At 47.0% G+C, this 24878-nt stretch overlaps 3 protein-coding genes across 3 annotated transcripts in view; 1 reads left to right on the forward strand and 2 right to left on the reverse strand.

Moving 5' to 3' along the window:
* The window catches only part of SUSD6 (sushi domain containing 6), a 102120-nt gene extending 92649 nt beyond the window's left edge, over positions 1–9471 (reverse strand). Inside the window, exon 1 of the mRNA XM_064658312.1 lies at positions 9374–9471. The gene's annotated coding sequence lies outside the window, so the exon portion shown is untranslated. The remainder of the gene's footprint in view (positions 1–9373) is intronic.
* PLEKHD1 (pleckstrin homology and coiled-coil domain containing D1) overlaps positions 4778–24878 on the reverse strand; it is a 67297-nt gene continuing 47196 nt past the window's right edge. The window contains exons 17-18 of the mRNA XM_064658297.1: positions 9374–9519; positions 4778–6124 (exon numbers count right to left, since the gene is read on the reverse strand). The gene's annotated coding sequence lies outside the window, so the exon portion shown is untranslated. The remainder of the gene's footprint in view (positions 6125–9373; positions 9520–24878) is intronic.
* Positions 10454–16191, forward strand: CCDC177 (coiled-coil domain containing 177). The gene is made up of 2 exons (XM_064658293.1): positions 10454–10591; positions 11265–16191. The coding sequence occupies exon 2, from the start codon at positions 11273–11275 to the stop codon at positions 13175–13177; it is 1905 nt and encodes a 634-aa protein (XP_064514363.1). The 5' UTR covers positions 10454–10591; positions 11265–11272; the 3' UTR covers positions 13178–16191.

The raw sequence follows: 24878 nt of genomic DNA on the forward strand, positions 1-24878 counted from the left end.
GCCGCCTCCTCTCCATCTATTTACAGCCTCTCCCAAGACGACATTTCTGTACCCAACAGCGCACTCAGGGAAACAAGAGGGATTCCTTTCTTAGCTTTCGTTTCTATTCCTTGGATTAACACTTATCTTCTATAGATCTGTGACATTATTCATATTTTGCAGCGGATAGTGAGCTGTTCTCCCTCTTATATGGGGAAGGAAGCATATGTAGCTCTACTGGAGAGGTGGAAGGAAGTTTACTTTTCCTACTTTTCTGCAATAGCACAGTGATCATTCATAGTAAAAGCCCATAATAGGTTATAACTTACCAATGGCTTACCATCACTTCATCAGATATAGGAGGTGAATATGGTACACCACAAAACATTCCCTATAAATACTCCCCTCGTAAGCACTTCAAAACCAAAAAGCAGGAAAAAAACTACATCATCATCATCCGGAAAACGTGCCTGAAGGCAGGAAGGGAGTGGGAGCTAGAGCTGTACATAAACCTGCTGATTCACGCAGCTGCTCTTTTCATGAAATCTCGGACACAGGCCAGTATTTTCACTCTGTCCCTTCCACCTTTGCATTTTGCTGTGGTTTGGCCAGTTAGTGCAGCTGTCCTAGACCTGGAGGAAAAGTTCAGAAACCTTTGTACCTCTGAAAGAAAAGAGCTGTGAGGAGGCTGCCATGCTGCTCCCTCTGCTCATGTCATTAAATGAATACAGAAAGGTGCAACTCCTCGCAAATTCTCACTAAAATGACCTCTCCCTGAGGGCTGGTTCATCACATTTTTAGGTCCAACCAGCTAATGTTTTTAAACATTTAGAGGTTTAATTTCTGTACTATGTTTTGTTTCCTTAATTCTCATTCATACAAAATTTTTTTATAACTATATTAAACCATAATTAAAAACACTATGCTCTTCTTTGAGGCCTCAGATACACTAATATGATGGGTTTTTTTAAATCATGGAATCACAGAAATCAGCATTTACAGACTATCTTTTATATCCAAAGTATCACACAGACCTTAACTAATGCCTTTTACATTGGATTTGCCATACTGCATCAGACTACCAGCCTGTCTAATCCAACATCTTGTTACCAGCAATAGCCAACCACCAATGCTTCAGAGGAAGTAAATGCCACTAACTGCCTGCAAAACAGTTACAACTCTCTTCCAGCCCAGTGCTTGTGACCTACTGATTCCATTCTTGTCAGGCTCCAGGTTCTGGACAGGGAGGTGATACATTTTGCCTTTATTACACATGTCAATAAAGGAAGATCAGGAGCTGCCACCATCAGAGCGCCTCTCCCCAAGGCACAAAGCATAATGTCTCAACCAAGGTAGTTTGGCACAATTTTCCTGATGTTCACTTTCGGGTTGCTTGAATAGAAATTAAAATAAATAATTAATTGAAACATTTCACTTTGGGTAGTAGAAATTTTAAAGCATGAAAGCTGCCAGAATTCACTGGAAGGTCAAAGCATGCTTATTTTGTGTGGCCCCATCTAATTAAACAATTAATTTCTCATCTGATGGTTATGGATGTTACTTTTACTCCACAGAAGAAGTATTACTATCACATAATCTTAGCCCATCAATACACTTCTTCCTAGTGGAGACACTGATGGGATTTGGTCAGACTCACTGGCACGGGGCTGGGGGAAAGGGCAGCTCATATATGGGGGCACTGAGACACCCCACAAGACATCTTACCCTTGGCTCCTTTGGCAAACCGGGCAGTGGAGGCTGGGCTAGAGAACATGTTTTACAGCAGTATAAAGCATTTCTCATAGTTTTGCAAATACACAGTGTTCTGCACGCCTTGATAGCCTCCACAGGGAGAGTTGCTGACTTCCAGACCCAAACGTGCCACTGGATTATTCAGATAAAAGAAACATATTTTTAATCCCAGACATGAAATTCTTATCGCGTCCTTCAAACTGCTGGAAGCACTTTGCATCCTGTGAAAACAAATGGTACCTTTCACCTTCCTGCACACACTTGCCCATCCCTTCCATCCCATGACGAACTTTGCAGGTTATCGATGTCTGTTCAGGACACATCTCACATGACCCCAATTTCAAGGTAATTTCACTCCTGAGAAAAGCCACAGATAAAATATGATTCCTGATGGTAGTGCTCAGCTGGAAAAGGTCTCATGACAGTCCAAGCACTATCACAGGAAAAAAAACATAGCCTAAGATATAATGTTACCTCAGGCTGTTACACAACCCATCCTTGGCCATGAGCCCTGGTAATGTTACCATCCTGTGTGACCTCCTCCTCCCCAGCACTATGTGCTCTTGCACACAAGGAGGGAGTGCTGTACCTGCCTCATGCCATTTGCTCCCTCCTCCACATTGCTGCCCAGCCAGCAAACCGAAAGACTGAGGCAGTTTCACTCCAAGGACAAGCTGCTACACAGACCCTTCAGCTCCCAGCTCAGTCATCAAAGACTTTTTGGCTTCAGAGGACTCTCTCACAAACTTTTTCTTTTCAGAGAGTGAGTTCTTACTGTTAAAATGCAGGAGAGCTACTCACATTTGGCTGCTTCCATCAGTGCCCCCCTCCCACCCGACCCCACTCCTCTCCTGGCCCTGGAAAGCTGGTAGCTTCACACCAGAGGTGGGAATCACACCAGAGCAGGTGGAATCATACCAGAGATGCCTTTTGTTCCTCGGAGATGGCAGCATGCCAGGCGTGATTCTAGCAAACAGCGTCTCCCACTTGGGCATATGTGACAGCCACGCACACTATTGCTCCTTTGCCTTTTTGCTGATAACACCTCTGTGACCTATTCATTGACAACTTGCTAGAAATGGGGTTTGTGCAGGAGTAAATCAATTTTTAAGTGCTTCCAAAATTCCCACAGCCCATTAGCCTCCTGTTGAGTTTATCTCTCCTATTTTGCTTTGTTTTTTTCCCATTTCCTTCCAGACACATCTCCTGTTCTGCTAGCCCTTGGTTACACTTCCAGGTTCATACACTGGAACCCATGCACATTTTTCATGTTTAGCAGGGCATTACTCATTTATTAATATTCAGAGTAGATGTAAATAAAGCAGGTCATCTCCAAAAGACTACTGAAGCAACATGGGAAAAACAACAAAAGAGAAATCCTGGCACACCATCCACCCTCCTACCTTACTGGAGCACTCAAGTTTATAGCCTGCTGATGAAGGACAAGTAAGGCTAAACCAGGCTATGAGTATCATCCTTGCCATGACATTTCCCTTCTCAGAGTACTACAAATATTCACTGCACTAGCAGATTTTTTCTTTCTGTGACTTGAAATGCAACATGCAGTTGTGGAGCAGCTGCCAGGGCTCTCATGCCATCATGGGAGCCAAAAGACTCAGCTCACAACCTGGAGTTTATGGGGATTTGGGGCTTGAAGCTGTACAACATTTGTTCTGTACATATAGGCCTGTAGCAGAGAAGCTAAAAAAAATCATCTCCTGGAAACTACCCAGAGTTTTTCTCTCTCAGGGAAACAAATGAGGCCTTAATTAATTTTCTTTCAAATACAGCAAATTGACTTCTGCTCCAGTTGTGCTAGATTCAAGCCACACAGCACAATGGTATTAATTCCACTTCACTTAAGGGCTAAATATTCAGAGCAAGGAAAAGGGAGTTTTCTGTAGGTCTTGCTCATGTTGAAGTCAACAACCAAACCACGCTGGTTTTCACAGGAGTGGTTTCTTCAGTATCTGCATTTCTGAGGCTGACTGTGACATGCCCCTGGGTTAGCACAACAAAATGCAGGATATATGAAAGGCACCAGCTAAGCAAGTTGCCTGGTCCTTTGCATATTTTTAAAGGTCTGCCACATCCTGCCTCAAATTTCATTTTACAGGCTCAAAGATAGAAGCACTGTTAGTGTCCTGTCCTAAGACTACCTTACTGGTTCGCTGATCATTCTAACTAGCCCTGCTATCTCAATCTAATCTTTCTTAACACCAGAGTCTTGCCTGCAGGATTTCCCAACACTGGAATAACACACAGTGTTCTAGACAGGGTCTCCTCAGTACCTTGCAAAACAGTGGTGTACTCCCTCACCTCTACCAGAGATACTTTGCCCAATAAACCAGAAGATCACATTTGCCTTCTTAGCATTTGCTTCATTTGGGTAGCTCAGAGCTGCCCTACAATCAGCATTTACCCCATGTCCAAGAGAATTGCACCCAATCCCAGCAGAACAATTTGCCTGGGCACACTGATGCTGTGCAGCAGACATCCTGCATGGGTATCTCACCATGGTGTTCTTCAGTGCCATGGACCTGTACTAGCACCATCTCATGAATCTCATCCCTAAGCTGTGCAAAAAACCATGAGAGTTGGAAAGAAAAAAATGTACAATAAAACCCAAATCACTGAATCCAGTGAAACTGTTAGTTCAAGCAGAGAAACTGCAGGATCTGACCTATATATACATATATAGGAAATAGCAATTCTGCAAAACTTATGAGAAACTATCCATCCTGTCTCCTTTAATATGTTCAATGATACAGTAGCTGCATCATGGCCTATGTGCTATAGTAAAGAGGTACAGCAGACCCCCTCTAGCTTGTCTGTGGAATTCTGTTTCAAAGAAGAGGAAGGACAAGACCTCTTTCACCATAAAATCCCGTGATTAATTTAAATTACTTTCCAACCATCCTCATGCTGCCAAGTTTATCTAATATATTTAATATACTGCTTCATTATCACATTGGCTATGCACTGCCTGAGGGGTGCTATTATTTCTCTTCACAGATGGAAGAGGGAGGCACAGATCCCATAGATATCCACTCATATAATTTACTTAGTAACAAAGTGACAGAGCAAAGAACTCAAACTGTCCCTGTCTAACACCCCTTGTACTCAACCCTTCTTTCTCTCCAATGACAACTTCATGTTCCAGGATTTCCCAAAAAGTAGCTTGATTTACTCGCAGCTTCTCCTCTGTCAATTCTGAAAATTAAATTAAGAAAGTCAGGCATCTCTTAATTTATTCTTCAAAATTAAAGTATCTGTAGAAGTCTGTCTATTACACAGTAGGTTTTTGTTACAGGGCATTTGTTAACTTCTTGGATTCCCATCTGTTCTTTCCACATGATTTTGTTTGGCTACATAGAGTGACTCTGTACACCTCAAGAAAGCAGCAAAACTTCATTTTCTTTCCTTTGTATAAAACTCTGCCCTCTTCAAGTTGCAAAGCTGCATATTAAAACTACTGTCTGCTGACTTTCATATTTTCTGAGGCAACATCTGGCATAAAAACTGATTGCAAATATGATCAGAGTTAGCAAGATTTTCTTCCAGCAGTCTTCCAGCTGGCTTTATTCCCAGATATCAGCCCAATGGAAAAGAAAAATCTATTTGGCAGTGTCTCCAGTTGCAGTTTCTCATTCTTCAGGTAGAACAGTTTCCAGTCCTGGGGAGGTTTTGTGGATGTGGAATTCAGATGATGGGGTCTGAACTGCACTGGAACTGATATGGCCTCTGGGGTTCTGGACAGATGCTCTCTGATGCCTAAATAATTCAGAATCCCAGCTCATGCTGCAGAAGAATAATAGAGTTTATCCCCTCCAAAGTCTGGTATAATTTGAGGAATATAAATGTAATCGTATCATTATAAAGTAGCTTCAGCTTCAGACATTCACCCGTAATTAAGCAGAATTATTCATAAGGGGCTGTGGCTGCAGTTAAGGCAGAGTTGGTAGCTCAGGTTGTTGTCAAACTGTTCAAACAGCAGGGGCAACTCAGCCCTGGGCAACGCCTCGCTGGACTTAATGTGGGTGAGTGATGTGACTCTGTCCATGTATGTTCGGTCTGCCTCCAAGAGTGGGATATTTGTCTTTCAGTTCTCCTGAATTCAGGAAGTAGGCAGGTTTAACACCTCTCTGCCTTTCTCCTCAGGCCATGATAGACACCAATGCAGGCTGAGTGCAAAGCCCCCATATAGCTCTTTTACACTCCATAAGCATGGGTGTATGGATAACAAAACAAGGGGCCAACTCTGAATCCTGACCCCTCTCTCATGCTCCCTGCTGCGTGTCACTCTCAGATGAGAGCAGAAGCAAACAGCAAATCTCTTCCTCCTGTCTGCCATCTCCTTGGCACAGCATCACCAGGCAAAACCAAGTACAGTCTAGGAATGGAAAAGTAGCTCATATTTAGACCGGATCATTAAATACTATATCCTAGAATATTACATTCTGATGTGGCTTCCGGCAGGGGAAGGAGGAGTGATGTGAGATTTTTGCAGTTCTAAAAATACATAACTGATAAAATCCAAGCAGTGGTGAAGGTAGAAATCATACAAAAAGAGAAAGAATCTTACTATTCAGCTAATAAACACCTCAGATTAGTTAAAACTAAAATAATTTAAAATCTCCAGTCTTAATCTGACAATGTGTTCTGTTTGATTACACTTTGCATTTTACTTCCCCTGAAGAGCATCACCAGCAATGTCATATTCCCCACTGTTCTTCAATAGCTTCATGTTGTGATTTCCAGGTTGTGCTAGAATAAATAGCGCAGCTTGGAAACTGAAGCAGCATGCAAGACTGATCATTTGCTCAAAACCAACAGTTTCCAAGTAAATGAATGGAATGTAATTGCATTTCAGCTTCAGCTTGAAAATGTAACCAGCGTTAGGTTACAACTCCTGTTGAGTTTACATTCAATGGCACTTGCTTATTACAGACTATTCTGGGTCACTGCACTATTTGTATATGGATAGTAGTTCATGGACATGTAGTTTGTAGTCCTACATGGATCACTCCAGTGGTGTACTCTGACCTCTCATACCAAAGACATCCTCGTACTAATGTCAGGTATCCATTTACCTCATCTTAAGTTTGCTCTATGCCCATGGGGCCAAATCTATCACTATGTGCAAGGGCTCTGTAACTCCCTTACGACCCATGAGCTCTCTATAAAAAGCCAAGCCTGACCAGAAGAACTGAGTGCATGAGGCTCAACAGCCACATCTGGGATTTGGTTTGGGCAAAAATACGCCAGTATTCTAATTTCTCCAGAAATAACCACTGGCAACAGAATATCCCTAGAAGCAAATTAAATCTCTCACATCTATACTTGTTTCCATGGAAATATGCAGTGACAAGGTTTTTCCCCTCATGTTCTTTGCCAGCCTACCATATTTTTTTTTTCAAACAGCCCTGGTAACTGAATAGGTTCTCCCAAATACAAGAGAGCTGTTCAGTCTGACCCCAAGACAGCATCCATGCAGCAACACTGCTTCCAGTCCTTAATACACAGAGAGACAACTCTTTGCAAATCCTTTCAACCAGGGACCAACAAAACCTTTTCATTACTGAGGACTAACTGGTTTTGATGAGACAGTAAACACCATACACTATGGTGTTACCCAGCAAGATGAACACAAATAACAACTCACTGTCAGCACACTGGCGTTAGACTCCAGCTTTATATTAGAGTGAAGGATATAGTATTTGTAGTGCAAGTCTGTTCCCAGTGACTGCCAAACATTTGGCTTCTGGCAGTAGCCCTCTGCACTGCCCCTCACCATATGTCACCATCCCCAGCTACCTCCTCACATCCCCTCTCTTCTCTCTTTCCCTGCTCTGTGCATCTGCCCCAGCCAGAAGCTCTATTTCCCTAGAGACTGACATGAAGTGGCTGAGGCCCAGCCACAGATGACACATTAAGCAGAGCCTCTGGGCTGTGAGCGCTGGGGACAGTGCCTCGGCTTTGGGCAGTTACTTTGAAGTTGCTCATGGTGCTGTTCCTTCACTGCACAGGAGCAGCCTGGAAGGAGGCTGAAGAACGGCACCTATGACCCAGGGGAGGAGGGAGGCCTTGCCTGCATCTCCCCAGCAGGCAGTCTGTGGCAGCAGGAGAGCAAATGCCCATCCTGCCACCAATGGAGGAAGGGAAAGCCAGGCAGTGCTAGGAGTGCAGGCAGAGAAGAAGCACAGAGTGACAAAGATCAAAGTCAAAGATGTATAAAAGGAGGCAACAGTGAAATCTCACAGAGGAGAACTTTGGCTTTTGTCAGGTTGTTACACTGACCTTGTGGCATGCTGGGTTTTGGACCTTGGCTATCAGGCAAGCTCAGTGTGTAAAGTCTCATGGAACTTTATGTTCAGCATTATCACTTAGCAGGCTGCAAAGTCACTCAAGTGGATGGGCTGCAGGACTGTAAACAAAGGATTATGGCATGTGACAAGTGGCTGTTCAGAGGGAAGGGACCAAGGGTATAATGGCGATGGGAATCAGTAAGGCCTTAGATTGAGTGCCTCAATAAAATCTTAAACTAGTGCTTAAACCATCCAGCTGGCAGAAGAAGGTTGTGCTGGAGAGGCTCTGGTGTGTGCTGGGAGAGGTGCAGGAGCTGTATCTGGGCAGGGAAGGGACATGTTTGGGCAGATCCTTGGTGCCTGAACCCCAGCAACAGCTAGGAAGAGAAGGACACTGCCTAGGAGACACCAGCAGAAGCTGTGTCAAAGAGCTCCTTACTCTCCTCTCCCCAAGGCACTTTCCCCCTATTCTCAGGGCTCAGGAAGGTGCAGGAATATTCTGGTGCAAAACCAGGAAGAATCTGAACAGAGAGAGTAGGCTGTGAGCTTGAGCAGCTAGGTCGGGATCCTCCCAACAACGGTGTAAACATAGCCTGAGACAGAGAGTAGAAATTGCAAATTGGATGAAGACAGGATTCAACCTGGAAAACAAAAGCTATTTAGCAAGGAATAATAATTCACTAACTAAAGTTCCTCTTGGCAGAGGGGAGAAGAGTTCTGGAAAGTCAAACTGTGTTGATCTAACCTTAGGAGAGCTAGAAAATCAGAGAAGGGGACATGAGGTAGGGATATGATTCCATGTTTGGACAGTGTGTGTTAATGTCTCCTAAAGTCACATCCAGCTGCTTTTAAAAAACTCCCAATTAATCCCTTTTTAATTGCCTGTGGGAGACCACCTCCTTATGAGGCTCCCAAAGATTGACAAGGAAACCTGAGGAGATCAAAGCCCAAATACAGTCCCAATGAAGGTTGAAATAGCCACCTGCCAAAAATTTGGAGAAGCCCACACCTTACCTGGCATATATGCTTACCAGCTTAATATTTTCCATGAGGAGGGAACACAGCCATGGCCACAGTGCTACAGCAAGTATGAATGGTTAGCCCCAGCAGAGAGCTGTTCCCTGGACTGAGGATGTTTCACATAACTACCAAGCTTTATAACCATCCCCTGCAGACTATCATGATGATGAATGAATGAGATCAGACTAGTCCATATGGTTTATTGGTGGAATTTGCCCACATGCTGTAGATGCATCATTACTCTGTGTACTCATCAGCATGGGGATAAACACAGTTCAAAGTCTTTGCCCATACAATATGAAATCACAACCAACCTGCAGCTCCTCAGCTTTATCCCAAGAACTCTTCAGGCCTTTTTGGTGTCCTTCTCTTCCTCTGTATCCTTGTCCTGGGCCATCCTGCAAGTCCTTTGGTGAATGCCATGTCCTTCCTTATTAAAGTAAAGCATAGTAAGCTGCACCTGTAGAAGTTAAACAAGAAATTGTTGAAAAACTTTGAATTCATAACACAGTGGCTAATAGTGTGTTGACTACTCTCGTCCTCTGCCTGACAAAATCAGAGTTGCTCCACTATGTGGCACAGATGCTCTGCAGCTCCACAAGCAGCAATGATCCTCTTTCTGCTGACTGCTATTTCCAGAGCAGAGCATTTCTCAACTCCACTGAGGCTGTTGAGCCCAGGAACCCTGTAGAAACAGGGGATATTTCAAAGTAACTGCAAGCACCATGTTCAGAGTAGGTACCCAAAAAGGTGTACTGTATTGCCTGACACATCCCTGCGTCAAGCAATACCTTGCATTAGCACTAAAGGGAATAGGGTTTCATGGATGGAAACTGCTTTGAGCTGAAATCTGAGAGCTGTACCATTCCTTTCCAGCTCTGAATTCCCTAGGCGGTCCAAGGCAGGCACCTTCATCTCCCTGTGGCTCAGTTTGCCATCTGTAAAACTGGGTTAGCATCCCCTCCTCCTTCTTACATCACTTTTATCCTTACCAATATTAACGGTAAATAGAGACGGGCTTGTTTGTGTGCGGGCCCAGCGCAAAACGGAGGGCACGACCGTGAAAGTGCCGCTCCTATGGGGAAGGTCTGCAGGGAAAGATAAGCGCTCGGAGGGGCAGGTGCAGAGCAGGATGCAAGGATGGAGGGATGCGCACGCGGGGAGGGGGGACGCCTGCAGGGAATGACACATGCGAGGCGGGCCGGGCGCTCGCCCGCCGCCCGAGCCAGCCCCACGCCGCGCCCGCCGCAGCGCTGCCCCCGGTCCGGCCCGGCACCGCCGCGGGGCTGCGGGGCGGGCTCCCCCCGCGCCCGCCTCCGCCCGCCCCCCGCGCGGGGCCGCAGCGGGCAGCGCGGGGCGCCGCAGCCTGCGGGCGGCCGTGCCCGCTGCCGCCGCCGCCCCGCAGGTGGGGGCGCCGCGCGGGGCCCGGGGTGCCATGGAGGAGCCGCCGCCGCCGCCGCCGCCGCCGCCCGCCTGATCCCCGAGGCCGCCGGCACCGAGACAAAGCGCGGGGCTGCGGCCGCGCCCGCCCGGTGAGTAACGCGAGGGGCCCGGGAGGGAGGGGGGCTCCGTCTTGTCCCGCAGGCACCAGGCCGGGGGGAGGTGCCGGTCCCGCAGCCAGCCCTGCCTGACACCCCCGAACATCCCCTTCCTCATTCACGCCCAGACACTCCCGTCTGCCGCTTCGCCAAGCCCAGCGCACCGCAAGCATCCTCGTTCATAGCCCGGCCACCCTCAGCCCAGACTGCCCTCCCGGCCCAGCCATACGCCGTGCACCCTCAGCACCCCTGCTCGTTGCCGAACGAGCCCGCGCCCACTGCCCAAGCCTGCCGCAGGGGCTCTGAACGCCTCCCACGTCACCCCAAACACCCCCGTCACCCCAAACGCCCCCACGCACACCACTGTGCACAGCCCGCGCGTCCTAAAGACTCCCCCATCACGCCCCCGTTCCCGAGCAGGCGCTCCCCCCACCCCGCAGACCGCCCAAACGCAGCTCCCGCCCCGGGCACTCCCCGCCACCGGACACTGCCCCGCAGCGCCCAACACCTCCCGCAACCTGCCCCCTCCCTGCACAGACACAGCCCTGCTCAGCCACTGGCGGTGCAGACCCCGCCGCCCCCTTCCAGCCGCTCCTCGCCCCTGCACGGGGACACAAAGGGGTCCGTGCGCCCGCCCGCTCACCCGCCGCCGCTCTCTGCCCCGCAGGCCGAGCCATGGTGGAGCCGCCGGCCGAGCCTCCCCCGCAGCCCTGCCCGGCGCCCGGGGGGGCGGCGGGGGGAGAGCCAGCCCGTCCCGGAGAGCAGTCGCCGCTGCTGCACCTGGATCTGTACAACTTCGACTGCGCGGCGGCGGAGGGCAGCCGGTACGTGCTGACCAGCCCGCGGTCGCTGGAGGCCTGCGCCCGCTGCGCCGTGCGGCCCGTGGAGCTGCTGCCGCGGGCGCTGGGGGACCTGCTGCGGGAGGCGCCCGGGCGCTCCATGCGGGTGGCTGCCGGCCTCTACGAGGCCTACGAACGGGAGCGCCGCCGCAAGCTGCAGCAGTGCCGGGAGGAGCGGGAGAGGATTATCCGGGAGGAGAAGAGGCGGATCCTCGCGCCCCTCGGAAGCCTGCCGCCCTCGCCCGCCGCCCGCGTCGCCTCCCGCGCTGCCGCCGCCGCTGCTGCTGCCGGCGGGCCCCGGACCCATGGCGGGGGGAAGGCCAGGGCGTCGAGGGGTGCCAAGGGCAAGAGCCACTCCCTGGACTCGCTGCAGAAGCGCCGTGAGGGCAGCTGGGGCAAGACCTCTTCGGAGTCGGGGGCCTCGTCCTCCTACAGTGGGGAGAGCTTGCGGGAACGGGGGGGCAAGGTGGGCGGCCGGGGCCGGGGGGCAGCCACTGCCAACGGGTCCTTTCTGGGGCGCAGCTTCAGCCTGGGTGACCTCAGCCACTCACCACAGACTGCCCAGAGGGTCGAGAGGATCGTCAGGGAGGTGAAGAGGAAGAAGGGCCTCTCGGAGGTGCCTGAGAGGGACAAGAAGATTGCGGCACTGATGATTGCCAAGCACCAGGAGGCCAACATCCTGCGGGAGCAGCGGCAGGCAGCCCATCTTCAGTGGGACAGCCAGCGGCGCCTGGCTGAGCAGCGTAAGGAGCAGGAGGAGAAGGAGAAGCAGAGGGCCCTCCTGCAGGGTCAGCGGATGTGGGAGAGCCAGGTGGAGAAGCGTCGTGGGAGGCTGTACCAGGAGCAGGAGGAAGCTGCCCTGCTGAAGCAGAGGCAGCACCTCATGTGTGAGGAGAGGTGGCGGGAGCAAGCAGAGAAGCAGGAGCGGCTGCGGAGGGAGAGGCTGGAGAGGGCCATCCAGGAGGACAAGCAGAAGAAGCTCCATCAAGAGCTCAACCTGAAGGCAAAGGAGGAGGTCAAGAAGGAACACCAGGAGCGAGAGGAGCAGCTCCTGCAAGAGAAGCTGTCCACAGCTGCACAGAAGAGGCTGAAGAAGGAGGTGCAGCTGCAGAAGGAGAAGAGACTGTTCAACCAAGCAGAGAAGCTGAAGCACGAGGCCTTGCTCAAGGAATTGGCCAAGCAAGAGGCAGAAGAGAAGGAAATGCTGAAGGCCTCCCTGAAGATGAGTTTGACGAAGGCTCAGGAGAACTATGAGCAGCTAGTGGAGAAGAGAAACCAGGAGCTGAGGGAGAAGGCCAGGCGTGAGGACATGCAAATCCAGAGAGCTAAACTGGCAGCAGAGAAGAAGGAAAGAGAGCAGAAGGAGCACTTAGAGGCACTGGCTAGAGAGACAGAGAGAAAGCTCCAGCATGCTGCCCAGGTGGCTGAAGAGGCCGTTCAAGAAAAAGCTCGCAAGGTAGTCTTGAGTCGTCTGGAGAAGGAAAAAGTGCAGAAGATGAACAAACAAAAGGTGGAACAGTATGAAGACTTACGACGCAGAGAAATTCTCCTCTCTATAGAGAGGAAGCTGGAGAGAAGCGAGCAGATCTTCAAGGAGAAGAAGACTGTCTTAGAAAATGCCAGATCCGTCGCTCGGGCATCCTTCCACGTGCGGGAAAAAGTACGGGAGGAAACAAACATGCGCACGTTTGACAAGATGGCCTTTGAAGCAGAACTGCATGCTCACCTTAACAAGAAATGAAAGATCTTGTCATGGATGAGTGGGAGTACACCACCAGTTGTCCATCCTAATGCATCAGAAAGCTCCTCCACATGAACATTTGAAAAACAACAATCAACATCCACCCTAATTTCTTATTCTGGGGGAGCAGGGTACCGCACAAAATTGTGGCAGCTATTTCACATACTGTTTTAAATACAGTTTTTGTTCTGGGTGTGTTTTAAGGACTGACCTCAGTCATCTTTCCAGAGGAGAAGCAAGTTTTTGTGTCCTCCACCCCACAAGCACACACAATTTTTCAGAAAGGGCTGCAGAAGAAGTCTGCTTGAAGCCTGTGAGTATTGATGGGTTGTTTGCACCGGAGATGACTACAGCTGCATTCTTTTCAGTTTGCAATGCAGACAACAGAGGCAATTAACTATTAGAGCCTACTAAGTAAGAACCAAAACCGTCTGAGCTGATTCTGCCTTGAGTGACAGGCAGTTTGGTTTGAGTTATGGGACTGCATTTTCAAAGCTGCTGCACTTCCATGCTGAAGATGAGGAAAGCTGGAGTACAGAATTCCATATGCCCCGGGTGCCCCTTGCCCGCTGCTGGTACCAAGTTAGAGAAAGCACAGATCAAGGCCATGTAAGTAGACATTATGATCAGAGCTGGGCAGAAGCTGTTAGTGCTCACAAACACAGTTTCATTTTTGCTGTTTGTAATTGTTGCCCCTCCCAAGTATCCCCACCTCTCCTTCTCCTTTTCAAGTTTCTCTTGCAAACATCTGTAGAATTTCTTCTTTTCTTTTGGAAGAAGGGGAGAAGGAGAGAAAATTGTGGGTGAGTCACAAACTGATGGGCACCCACATAGCACACTTGTTCATTGTGATATAAAAATGAGTGAACCTGTGAAATCTGGACTTAGGGGGAAATATGGGGATCAATTGTAAATGGAAATCTGTGATTGCATAGATTGCATAGAGAAATCACCCTTGGGAATTCTTAAAATTCAAGGAGACTCTCAGCCCCTTAGCCAGTTGGGCCCACCTTGAGCAAGATGTTGGACCAAATGTCCTTCAGAGTTCCTTTCCAGCTTAATTGTTCTATGAGCTGCATACGAGACATTCACCCAGCTCTTATCATCGTCTACTGAGCAGAGGAGCATTTCTCTGTCCACTGGTGCTAACAGTTGATTTCTCATATAGGGCACAAGAAAAACTAGATGCAGAAAATGAGGTACATTACAGATTCTTTTAGATGAGGATCATGTCTTTTTTATAACTCTTAACTCAATACTATGTAGAGGAACTGAGTCCTGCCATTAAATGCACTGGAAATGTGAAAAGCCTACCTATACCCCCTGCACAGTGTTCAAGTAAGACAGTGTTCTGCTGCAGGTTTCCACATTTACTCTCTGTTGGGTTGGAGTTACAAGCACAAATTCAAAGCAGGCACTTTCTGCTGGTTTTTTCTGGCTGCTGACAGCATCAGCTCTCTGTTCCACCATCCATGACGCCATGCTGGGTTGCTCTGGTGATGGCAGCCAGACCTGGAGCATGGAGGAGAAGCAGCAAGAACAGACAGGATCTTGTTTCCTTGTGGATGTCTCTTACATACCACACAGTAGAAGAGAAAACAAGGAGAAGGTTGACATGTGGAACAGACACGCAGTCCCGCACGCATAGATTGCTTACCAGAATTTCCCAGAAGATGACAGCAGGTCAAAACCCTCTTAGAAGACTTTAAGGAAGGTGTTAAATGAACAGCAACAACAACAATAGACCAAGCACACCCTGGTGCCCTGCAAGGCTGGAGACATTATACAAACAGTGTTGAAAATGGAGCAAGCAGGGATTTTTTTTTTTTTAAAGGAACTTGCTCTTCTTTGAATCATGGTACAGTTGGAGGTGTTAAGAGCAGGCAGCATGAAAGCAGGAATTAGGGCTCCTGAGCTATGTTTGCTATGTCAGCCATTGGCTCACTGTGTAACACCAGGCAAGTCCTCAGGGGCTGGGCTTGCCCCTATTAATATAAATGGAAGCAGAGTTGGGCTCTTGGGGTTGCTGGGACTTACAGGAAATAGTAACACTTGGCTTGGCAAAGCCCTTCAAAGACTTTGGATGAATGATGCTAACAAAGCACAAAGATTTATTTATTTATTTATTTATTTATTTATTTATTTATTTATTTGAGTGGTTACTAAAGTAAAACATCCCTTGGTGAAAAGCACTAATTAACACCAAAATCTGGTAGCTATGGAAAGGATAGCTGCATTACTGTTCCCAGCAAGCAGTCTGTCCCCTGACCCTCCTCCTCAAAGCAGCAGTTTGAACAGTGAAACAAATTCTTCTGTAACACTGGACAAGATCCTTCAACAAAAACAGTCTTCTGCACATGTTGTCCACATTGCAGTGATCTGTGTGTGCCCTTGTAGCTGCAAAGACCCAGAAAAGAGTTGGCCAGTGGCCCAAATCTAGCCAGCACTAAATTTCCCTTGCTCCCTGGCAGCACTAGAGTTGGGATAAAACCTGCAGTGACTCCAGCACAGCCCGTGTTTCATCTGCTTAGAAGCCTGCCAGCACAGATGTGAGAGCCCTTGCTTTCCTGTGTCATTACACTGTGGTTGAAATTCACTGCTTGTTCCATTTAGAAGGAAAATAGGGAAAGCTGGGAAACAGTGGAAAGAAGGCAAAATGTGGTGGGCAAATGAGCAGACAGCCTCTAATTGGAACAGCTTTTTTTCCGTAAAGGTCTACTGCAATCTACCTGAAGACTTTGTCCAAATCTCCCTCTGACAGGGCATTTCCAGTGCAGACTGAGAACATTCTGTATCCTAGGAGACATGTCTTGGCCACTGACTGTAATTACACCTAGGGTCCATCTCCTGCTGCTGACTGAGTTTGACACCTTGGGGCTACAGCCGAACTAATCAAAACAAACCTACATGACGGTAATTGGATTGGCAAACTACTGTTCCTATACTGTGCAGTGTACAGTTTGAGTTTTGAATGTGCAGTCTAAGAAAAAATATTTTTTTTCAAAAGACATTAATCTGTGTATGGATATTTTTTATTTGTCTACTGGTTTCAGTCCAAAGTCCGTGAAATTCGCTGGAGTTCATGAGTTTAAAATTGCAGCATGGAAAATTTAAGTCAGCAAGTTGGGTGGAGGCGTGAGAGGTATTTCTTGGGTCTGCTTATGCTTCCATTTATTTGAGGAGTTTTACTGCTGAATTTCTGTAGGAACATAAATTAAATCCTGGGACACATGTAAAAAGTATATGGCCCTTTTAGATGAGGATTAATTGGTGGTTTTGCTATTGAGCTGCAGGCTAGGGAGAACTAAAAGCAAGCAGCATGTTATCTAACAGCTCAGAAGTAGATTGTGGCTTACTTAGAGCAGAGAAGCAGCTGATACCATTTGTTTAGGTCCGGCAGAAAGCTAACTTAGTTTGGTCCTCTCCTGGGATTAGAAAACACATTTTAGGCTATTGCTGTATTATAATCATAAGGTTATAACAAAGACTTTGCTTCTAGGCCATTTGCCTGCATGCCACATAATGACCACTAAGCCTTGAAATGCCTGCACTTTAAAAGCAACAACAAAAGGACAATTACCAGGAAACTTCTGTGACTGGTAACACATCTTAGATCCAGCTAGCTTCAAATTCCTAGGTTTCAGTTCCTAAATTCTTGGTTTTCAATTCCTAAACAGTTGGGAGTCTAGCTGTAGTTTCACGTTGGATCCCGTAGATTTAACGGGATCACTCCAAATCTGAAGCTAGTGCCACTAAACATTCAGTTCTAATGCCAAACACTGACACGTGGATGCAGCTCTAACACAACTTGAAAACCACTACACTGCTTACTGCTGCTTATTGACTAGGACTACTGCTTGAAGCTGACCTATTAGAAACCACTTAGAATGTTTACAGTGTTTCCGAAGTTGAGATCTTAAAGCACAGGGGAGAAGAAAGACTCCAATATCATTTAAATGTTCTAAAAAGAATAACAGGACCAAGTCCTTGGATTCTTTTCAGGCAAAACTCCTATCGTTTTATACTAATGTTTTGTAATGAGACAACATGATCAAGCATTCTGTATCAGAATTCTGATACTATATCACAGTATCAGAAAAGAGGAGTCTGTCACGCTGATGACTACAACAGAATAGGCACGTAATTTCAGAGGCCTCAGAACAGTGAAGTCTGGTTTCCTAGGGCAGCTGCTCTGTGAGTCTCACTTTAGTGAAACCGCGGCTGCAGGATGAATTCCTCTTGTATTACACATCAGAGAACTCACACATGAGGGAGAAGCATTGGCTAAAGAGCAGTTTCTTTTGCCTGAGCTCTGGATGAGTTTTGAAACACAATGGAGCGCATTTTGCATGTTCACAAACTGTCCTGGTTTTGTGGATTGTCTAGTTTTTAACTGCATCTGGACTAAAACTAGAGCCTTTCAGTGGCATAGAGAGTGCCAACAGTCTCATCTGTATTCTTCCTCTTCACACAAAATTCATCACTAAAACATGATCTCTCTGTCAAGGTTGAATTTTGCAGATACGTCCAAAAGCTATTAGGAGAAGCAGCTGCACTATCACTAGTTAATATTTTACAAGGTAATTTTTAAGGCAGTTTATAATAAGTTCTTTCACCACATACATAAGAGGGGTGTGAGGATTAGATTTCTTGCCTTGGTTACCTACTGTGTTTCTCTTATGATGGTTATGGAGCTCCAGGCTCATTCTGTGCTAAAATTTCTCTTGATGCCTGGGGAATTCTGTTCATTAGACAAATGCTGAATATGCAGTGCACACAGGTTTGGAAGGGGACTTAGTTCAGTGTGCATGTCTTTATTAAGCCAAGCCTGGACAGGGAGACATGGGAAACACAAAATTTGCAATACAAAGTCCATCAGCCACTAGTTTTCCAAAAGTTCAGCTAAGAACAGCCCCAGAGCCACCCCTGCTAGCTCTCATCAGGGAAGTGACACCCTTTGCTCTCTTACTGACCTCAGAGAGAGCCAGGCTGATCATATCCTACCTGAGGACAGCTTCTCATCACTTCACTTGTTACATTAAAGAAAGATTTGCTTTCAGCTGTGGATATTCTTCCTCTGCTGGTAAAGGCAAAACTGTAGTAGTTGAAATACCATTTTGAAAGTGGTTTGTTGGTTTGGTTTTGGGTTTTGTTGTTGTTGTTGGGGTTTTTTGTTTGTTTTTGTTTTGTTGGGAGTTTTGTTTTAAAGCAGATGCAGGGAGATGTAAGGATGAGACACAAAGCTAGTTAGAGGCAGCACATTAGAGATGATGACTGTGACTGTCTTCGCACAAAGTTCTACTTTGTGGACCTGGAACTGTGCTGTTGTTTAGTATGGCAGCAGCCACATCCAGGAGAGAGAAGTGCTCTGGGAGGTGCTTTGTGATTTCTTCACAGATCATGCAGTATCCCTTCAAAGCATGCAAATGTAAACTCTAATGCTTTGCTGAGTCAATGTCCTAGGAAATTTAGTTCGTTAGGACTGGACTTAGCTTTCATAGTTGTAAAAGAAGGCTGAAGAAGAGGAAGACACTGGTTTAGCCCAGTCCCTCTGGAAATCAGCCCCGTGACATTTACTTTGCAGTGCAGTACAGGCATATTCTAGTGTGAGCCAATGGAGCCCTAATACAATCACTTTGGGAGTGCAGCCCCACAAGTCTTTGGCAAGCAAGTGGCACTCCTGTAAAGAGCCAGTACTGAGACATGGTAAGAAAATCATAATGCTTCTGCTTCTAGGCCGGGGGCAGCTCTGCCCTTCTTTTTGGTGAGATATTATTAGGTCATGTTTTGAAGAGAAAACACTGGGAAGAAGAAAAAAATGCAAAACTCTTCCACACAAGACACCTGGAAACACATTCTCTATTTATGGAGAGCAACTAGCACTCTGGGGATGCCAGTCTTCAGAGCCTTCATAATGGAATAGGCCCCACATCCCACATGCCTCTTAAAGCTATGGCATGAAAAAAAATTAAGTTCTAGGTCTGACTTCTTTGTCCTTAGACTATTCTTTGAGCATGGCTCTTTGCTGGAGGCTCATGAGCTGTTACTGTAAGGTTCTAGTCTGAAAAGACCCAAATCATTCTCTGGCAACTTTGCACTCATCTCCTAAGTCCCTGCCATTCAGCAAGAAACCCTCTGCATTACAGAACCACTCTGGCAGTAAGAATTATTCTGTGTTACAAAACAAAACTGCCAGTGCTATTTTGTTCTTATGTGATTTTCGCAGCTCCCCGCATCTAATCTCAGGACCTGGCTGTGAGGTAAACTAGTTATCGCCCCTAGCCTAAGTACAAGCAAACTGAAGCAGAAAGAATTGATGTGACTTGCCCTGGGCCATGCTGGCCACCCCGATCTAGCTGGAGCTCTCATTCAAGTCCTCCCTAATCCCCATGCAGCCCTCTAATTAACATCTCCTGGTTGCAATGGAGGGATATGCCTGTGCCCCTGCCGTGGCAGCTCCTCTGGCTCCTGTTTTGCAGCTGGTGCTTCATGGAGGATGAAGGTTTTAAGCCACCAGCTCCCACTCCTGGGCATTGCCCCCAAAACTTGAAACAGTTTTAAATGGGGTGCCTGAAGGTGAGATAGGGCTGCACTGGGAGCCTGTGACAGAGGCACAGTGAGAAGAAGATATGTTAGCTAAAATGGGCAGGAACTACAGATGGAAATGTTAAATGAAGGAGTACTCATGGACTGAGTATCCTTATACCATCCTGGCTAGCTAGAATCACTTATATGTCTAAGTATGACAGCATGAAATAGCACTTTCTTTCAGCACATTAAACTTACAGGGCCCAGTTCATCCCATTAGTTACCTCTCTAGGGCCAGCAGAGTTGTTCCAGGAATGAATGCAACCTTTTATTATTTATGCAAATCACAGTGGCTTGGTATATCTTATGCTTCCAAGAACTTGGTGGAAATTTCCCCCTGCCTGAACAGTACCCAGGCAATGGGATGGGAGGGTCACATAACAGTTGATATTTTTAGACTGGGTGACAAATTTGTCAATACCCTGGTGCTGGACGCTGTGTTCCTGGGTGTTTACAAAGCAATGTCTGCTTTAGCAGCTCAGTGCAGCTGAGGGGAAGAGCAGCTGGCACAGAAGTATCTTGTCAGACAGCAAGCTAAACAGTAGGGAGTAAGAGATTTGGCTCTGTGTCTGTTGGGTGCTATGGGAATGTTTTGGTTTGTAAGAGGGTGATGGGATAATTTCTTCTCTTTTTTAATCACCTCCAAAATAGGCTGTGCTATTTTTGACAATTATTTAATGATTTATAAGAGATGGGAAAATAAATGAGGAAGGGAGCTCAAAACACAAATGTGTAGGTAAAGCAGAAAGACATTTTCCTTTCCCTCCTTAAAAAAACCCTGTGAGCATAGTGCCAGCAGGTGAGAGTTTTGTTAAGTGCCAAGTTGCATGCAATTTCTTAGACCCTAGGAGGGGGGGCACTCTGTTCGCAAGCTTTTCTACCTGTGCACCTGTCTCCTGTACATGCTGACGAAACAGGCTTTATGTTTACCTCCCAGTAACAGTTATTTCTTCGAATTTCAAGGAATAGATGAGATCCACGAACAGAAAGAAACTAATTTCACTATAGAGGGACCACTGAACAGCCATCCTGGGTGGACTCACTCCACATCTGACATGAACCCTGATGGCAGAGTGATAGTTTGCTCTCATCAAATTTCAGCAACCCTCAGCCAGGCACTGTCTAGGAGCCTCTGCACCATTTTCAGCTCCCACCTGATTCAAGCTGTCCTTGTTTCCTAGCCAGTTTAATCCTGAGCTCCTGCTCCCATTGCCTCTAGCAAGGTACCTGGGGAGCTGACCACAGGGTGCAGCCAAGTCTCCACTTATCTGTAGAGGCTTCAACCAAACTAATTTGCCTTGCTCTTCCTTAATCTGGGGCATGTCTGTGCGTGAGCAACTACAGGAACTGTCTGAATCTGGGCTTTGAGTGGTGTAGATCAAACATCTAGAGAAGGACTTGGGTGTTGCAGCATAGCAAAGGGATGCTACTGTTTTATTTTTGATTATCATTACCACTGCTAATTTACACTTCAGACAGTGTACCATGAACAGGTCGAGCACTAGCAGCCCCAGAAGAAGTGCTTAAGTGTTGCCCTCCACACTTAGACCAGTGCTTGTCATGGGAAGCAGTGTCCCTTCTTACATGAGAGAGAAGCTTTCCTTTCTGCAATCATCATCATATCATGCACAGGTGCTTTGGGGACAGGCTGGCATCCTAAGATACATCCATCCTAACGCCACCATCACCAGCTTCTCCTTATGACCTGAATTCTACCAGTAAATTCATAATTAGCTTATATAGGCCTGCATGACCTGTCATGACAGGAATTTTAGATATAATGCAACATCTGAGTCATGGCATTGCTTTTTCTGCTATTAGTTTCACCTGCTGCTGCTCAGCAGGAAGTAAAGCAAGGGAGGATTGTTTCAGTAAACCAGAGGTGACCTACCTGCTTTCAGAAAATCTAGGCAGGTAGGCAAGCTGAGGGCTTCAGGGCTTTATGTAACACTAGAGCACCTGACATCTTAGGTTAGCTGTAGGTACACTACATATCACTTGCATGGTAGCTGTCACTCCAGCTTACGTCTCTTGGATGCTGTGAGTCCTAATATCTTCCAGGCAGAAGGCACTCTGTCTTGTAACAGAAGGTTTCTCTGATTCCTACAGTATTTCAAAGAACCTGCATGTATCTGTTTGCAGAATCAGATATTTCAATACATTTTATTTATGGTTCCATTGGAAAATTGTAGAAGTAGAGATTCCTGAAGGCGATGATGTTCATAGCCAGAGCTACTGTACTCTCTGAGTGTCTCTGACTAGACTACACTGTGCGACTCTAGAGATTTCTTACAGCTCCTGCAGTCTCAGGGAACCTGCAGATCCCTCCCTGCAAAGACGCTGTACTATAATGCAGATGCCACGTGATTCAGTCACAGGCTGCAAGTCCCCAAATGCACAGAAATTTACTGTAAGCTACCAGGGGAATTTCTGCAGAGTCTCCTGGAATCCATAGGGGTCATTCCAGTCTGCCCTGATACCACTGCTGTATAAACTCTCATGCTGTACAGTACCTGCTAACCTAATAATACTGTCTGAGTCCTCTCCATGACAACACACCGCAATGTCCTCAGGTACAGGGAGGCATCCTGCGATCAGGCAAGGCTGGCCAGGGAATCTGTGTATCAGATGTATAATTTAAACATAAGTATTTTCTATGGGGAAGTTGGAGGCATAAATGCAAAGGGGCAGAATTACTCCCCAGAGGAAAGGAAATTGCTGAATGTGAATGAGAAGAAAGAAATTACAAAATGAGACCTTTAGATAACCTTAAAATCATAGGAGATCTGGTTTACAGGTTTCATGTAACAGATGTACATGACCAAACAGCTTCACACATTTTGGATACCCTCAGGGAATGAAGAATGGTGGGAAGTATTGAGGACCTCAGGTAAGAAAGGAACGGTGTTTTCCAAAGTGGGTTGGAGTTGGCTGGAGTGGAGAATTGTAGAAAAGCTGTTCAAGACTACGTTCCAACTATGATGGCATTACAGCAAAGAAATATAGTCCAGTTCTCTTTAGGGAACTGGATTGATGGCTGGCAGTGTTGCACAAAGACCAGATCAATACAGGGCTTTATTTGTAAGCAACCATTTCAATTCAGACCACGGGATTGGCTTTATGCCTGTTAAGGTCAATTGCCCAAAGGCAAGCACATGGTGACAATTAGCACATTCCTGTGTCCAACAGAGGTGACACCACAGCCAGAGGAAAACTGAGGCTGGGGCTGTTTCCAAAGAGGGCAGAGACCTTCTGAAAGGGAAAAGCCAGATTAAAAGGGAATCATAATCCTTAACTATTCAGTGACAGCCTGGGAAGAAAGGATTGCTCAAAAAAACCCAAGGGTTCTCTCTCAAGGAAGATAGTGTTTCCGCTGCTGGCAAGCTGGGTGTGGACTCATGTCCTCATCTTCTCCTTCTCTGGTAGGGGCAAGAGACAGAATCTCAGCGAAAAGAGGGGGACAGAATTCTGTCTGGGAGGATGAAACCTCCTGGGTCAGACTTTGTCAGTCAAAGCTCTCACTCTGATTTCACTTGCAGACAGGACCCTAAATATCACTGGGAGACTGGGCTTCAACCCTCAACTTGTACAACCTGAACTTTGGTCATGTATCCATGCTCTGATGCATTTTCTGCACTTGCTTGGACATTAAGGCAGGTTTGTGGGGCTTTCCAGCATGCCAGTTGCATGCTTCACAGCCATATCCCAGCAGGAAAGGTTGTATCTCATCCTTCCCCAGTTCAGATCAGGATTAGTTGCTTATTCAGAGTCCCTTCCCCCATTGACAGAGTAGAGGAAAAATAATTATGAACCTTCTTTTTATATATGCCAGCTAGCAGACAGGATCAATACGCAAAGGGACTCCCTGATTTCTGACATGCCTAAGCCCTCAGACAACTGTGGGGTTTTTGCACCATATGGCTCTATCACTTGATAAAATAGTGCCCTAGATATGTTGGTTGTTTTCCAGTCTGCCACCAAATGAACTTAGGAGGATGGGCACATACAGCCACAGTTTCTGCAGTGTTGTCACCGTTTCTGAGGTCTTCAGACCTATCACAAGCCGCTGTATTTTTGCAACTCCTCCTGCCCCCCCCCCCCCCCCCCCCCCCCCCCCCCGGGACCAGCTACCGAAGGGATTAAGCACGGCATGCTATCTACTGCAGTGGCTTAATCACTAAGCAAAGCACTCATCCCCTGACCACAAGGTCAGGGAATTATCTTCCTGACAGATAACGCAGCCAGGGCTTGGAACAAAATGAGGAGCTGAACTGACATTGCAAGCCCACAGGCCACAGCTTTATTGCTGTTTCCGGGGGGAGTAATGCTGCTAGGATGCTATGAAAGTGTAGTGTGCCTTTTCCCACATGCCCCAAGATGCCTCTTGGTGGCAGAGAAAGATAAACACAGGAAAAATAGTACGCAGTTTTGTGTACACACATCCCCCTCCCATAAACACCTCCTATGCCAAACCTGTCCGTCTGAGAGCGAAAGGTTTTGATGGTTGGATGTATTTGGCACTGTGTACTAAAGAGACTGTGAATAACTAACTGAGCACTAAGACAGGGCCAAAAGAGAAGTGACCTCGGGGGAAATATATTTATCTAGAAATATGGTTTCAGAAGGCATAGATCCTATGCTTCAGTTTCATCAGAAGGTGGGAAGTCCCATTCCCACATAAGCCGGCCTGTTGGGGCAGAGCTGCAAGGCCTGCCAGTCCCACAGCTCACCACACAGCTGCCAGAGGGCAACTCAAGCCAGTGGGGGAAAAACTCTTCATTTGAGATTTAAATATAAAGAGTTCAGGTCTTCTGCCACCATAAAAGAATGAGGAAAACTCCTGACACAGTGAGCTTTGAAACCAGGTTCTTACTAGGAACTAGCACAGGGCATCAGCTCCAGCAGCTGTGCTGTGAGCACCTCAAGACCCTCTGCACGCAGCCAGGAAGAATGAGCCATGGTCTCTTGCCTGGTGGCCACTGGAGACCAGCTCCTTTTCATAGAAGGGGAAGGCATAAGCTGAGGTTACAGAAAAAGGCTGAGAAGGTGAGGCTCTCTACCCAAAGCTGGGCAATACAAACAGCTTACAGCTCTCCAGGTGACTCCTTCGCAG

The sequence above is a fragment of the Pseudopipra pipra genome, chromosome 6 (genome assembly GCF_036250125.1).
Source record: "Pseudopipra pipra isolate bDixPip1 chromosome 6, bDixPip1.hap1, whole genome shotgun sequence".
In the NCBI taxonomy this organism is placed as follows: domain Eukaryota; kingdom Metazoa; phylum Chordata; class Aves; order Passeriformes; family Pipridae; genus Pseudopipra; species Pseudopipra pipra.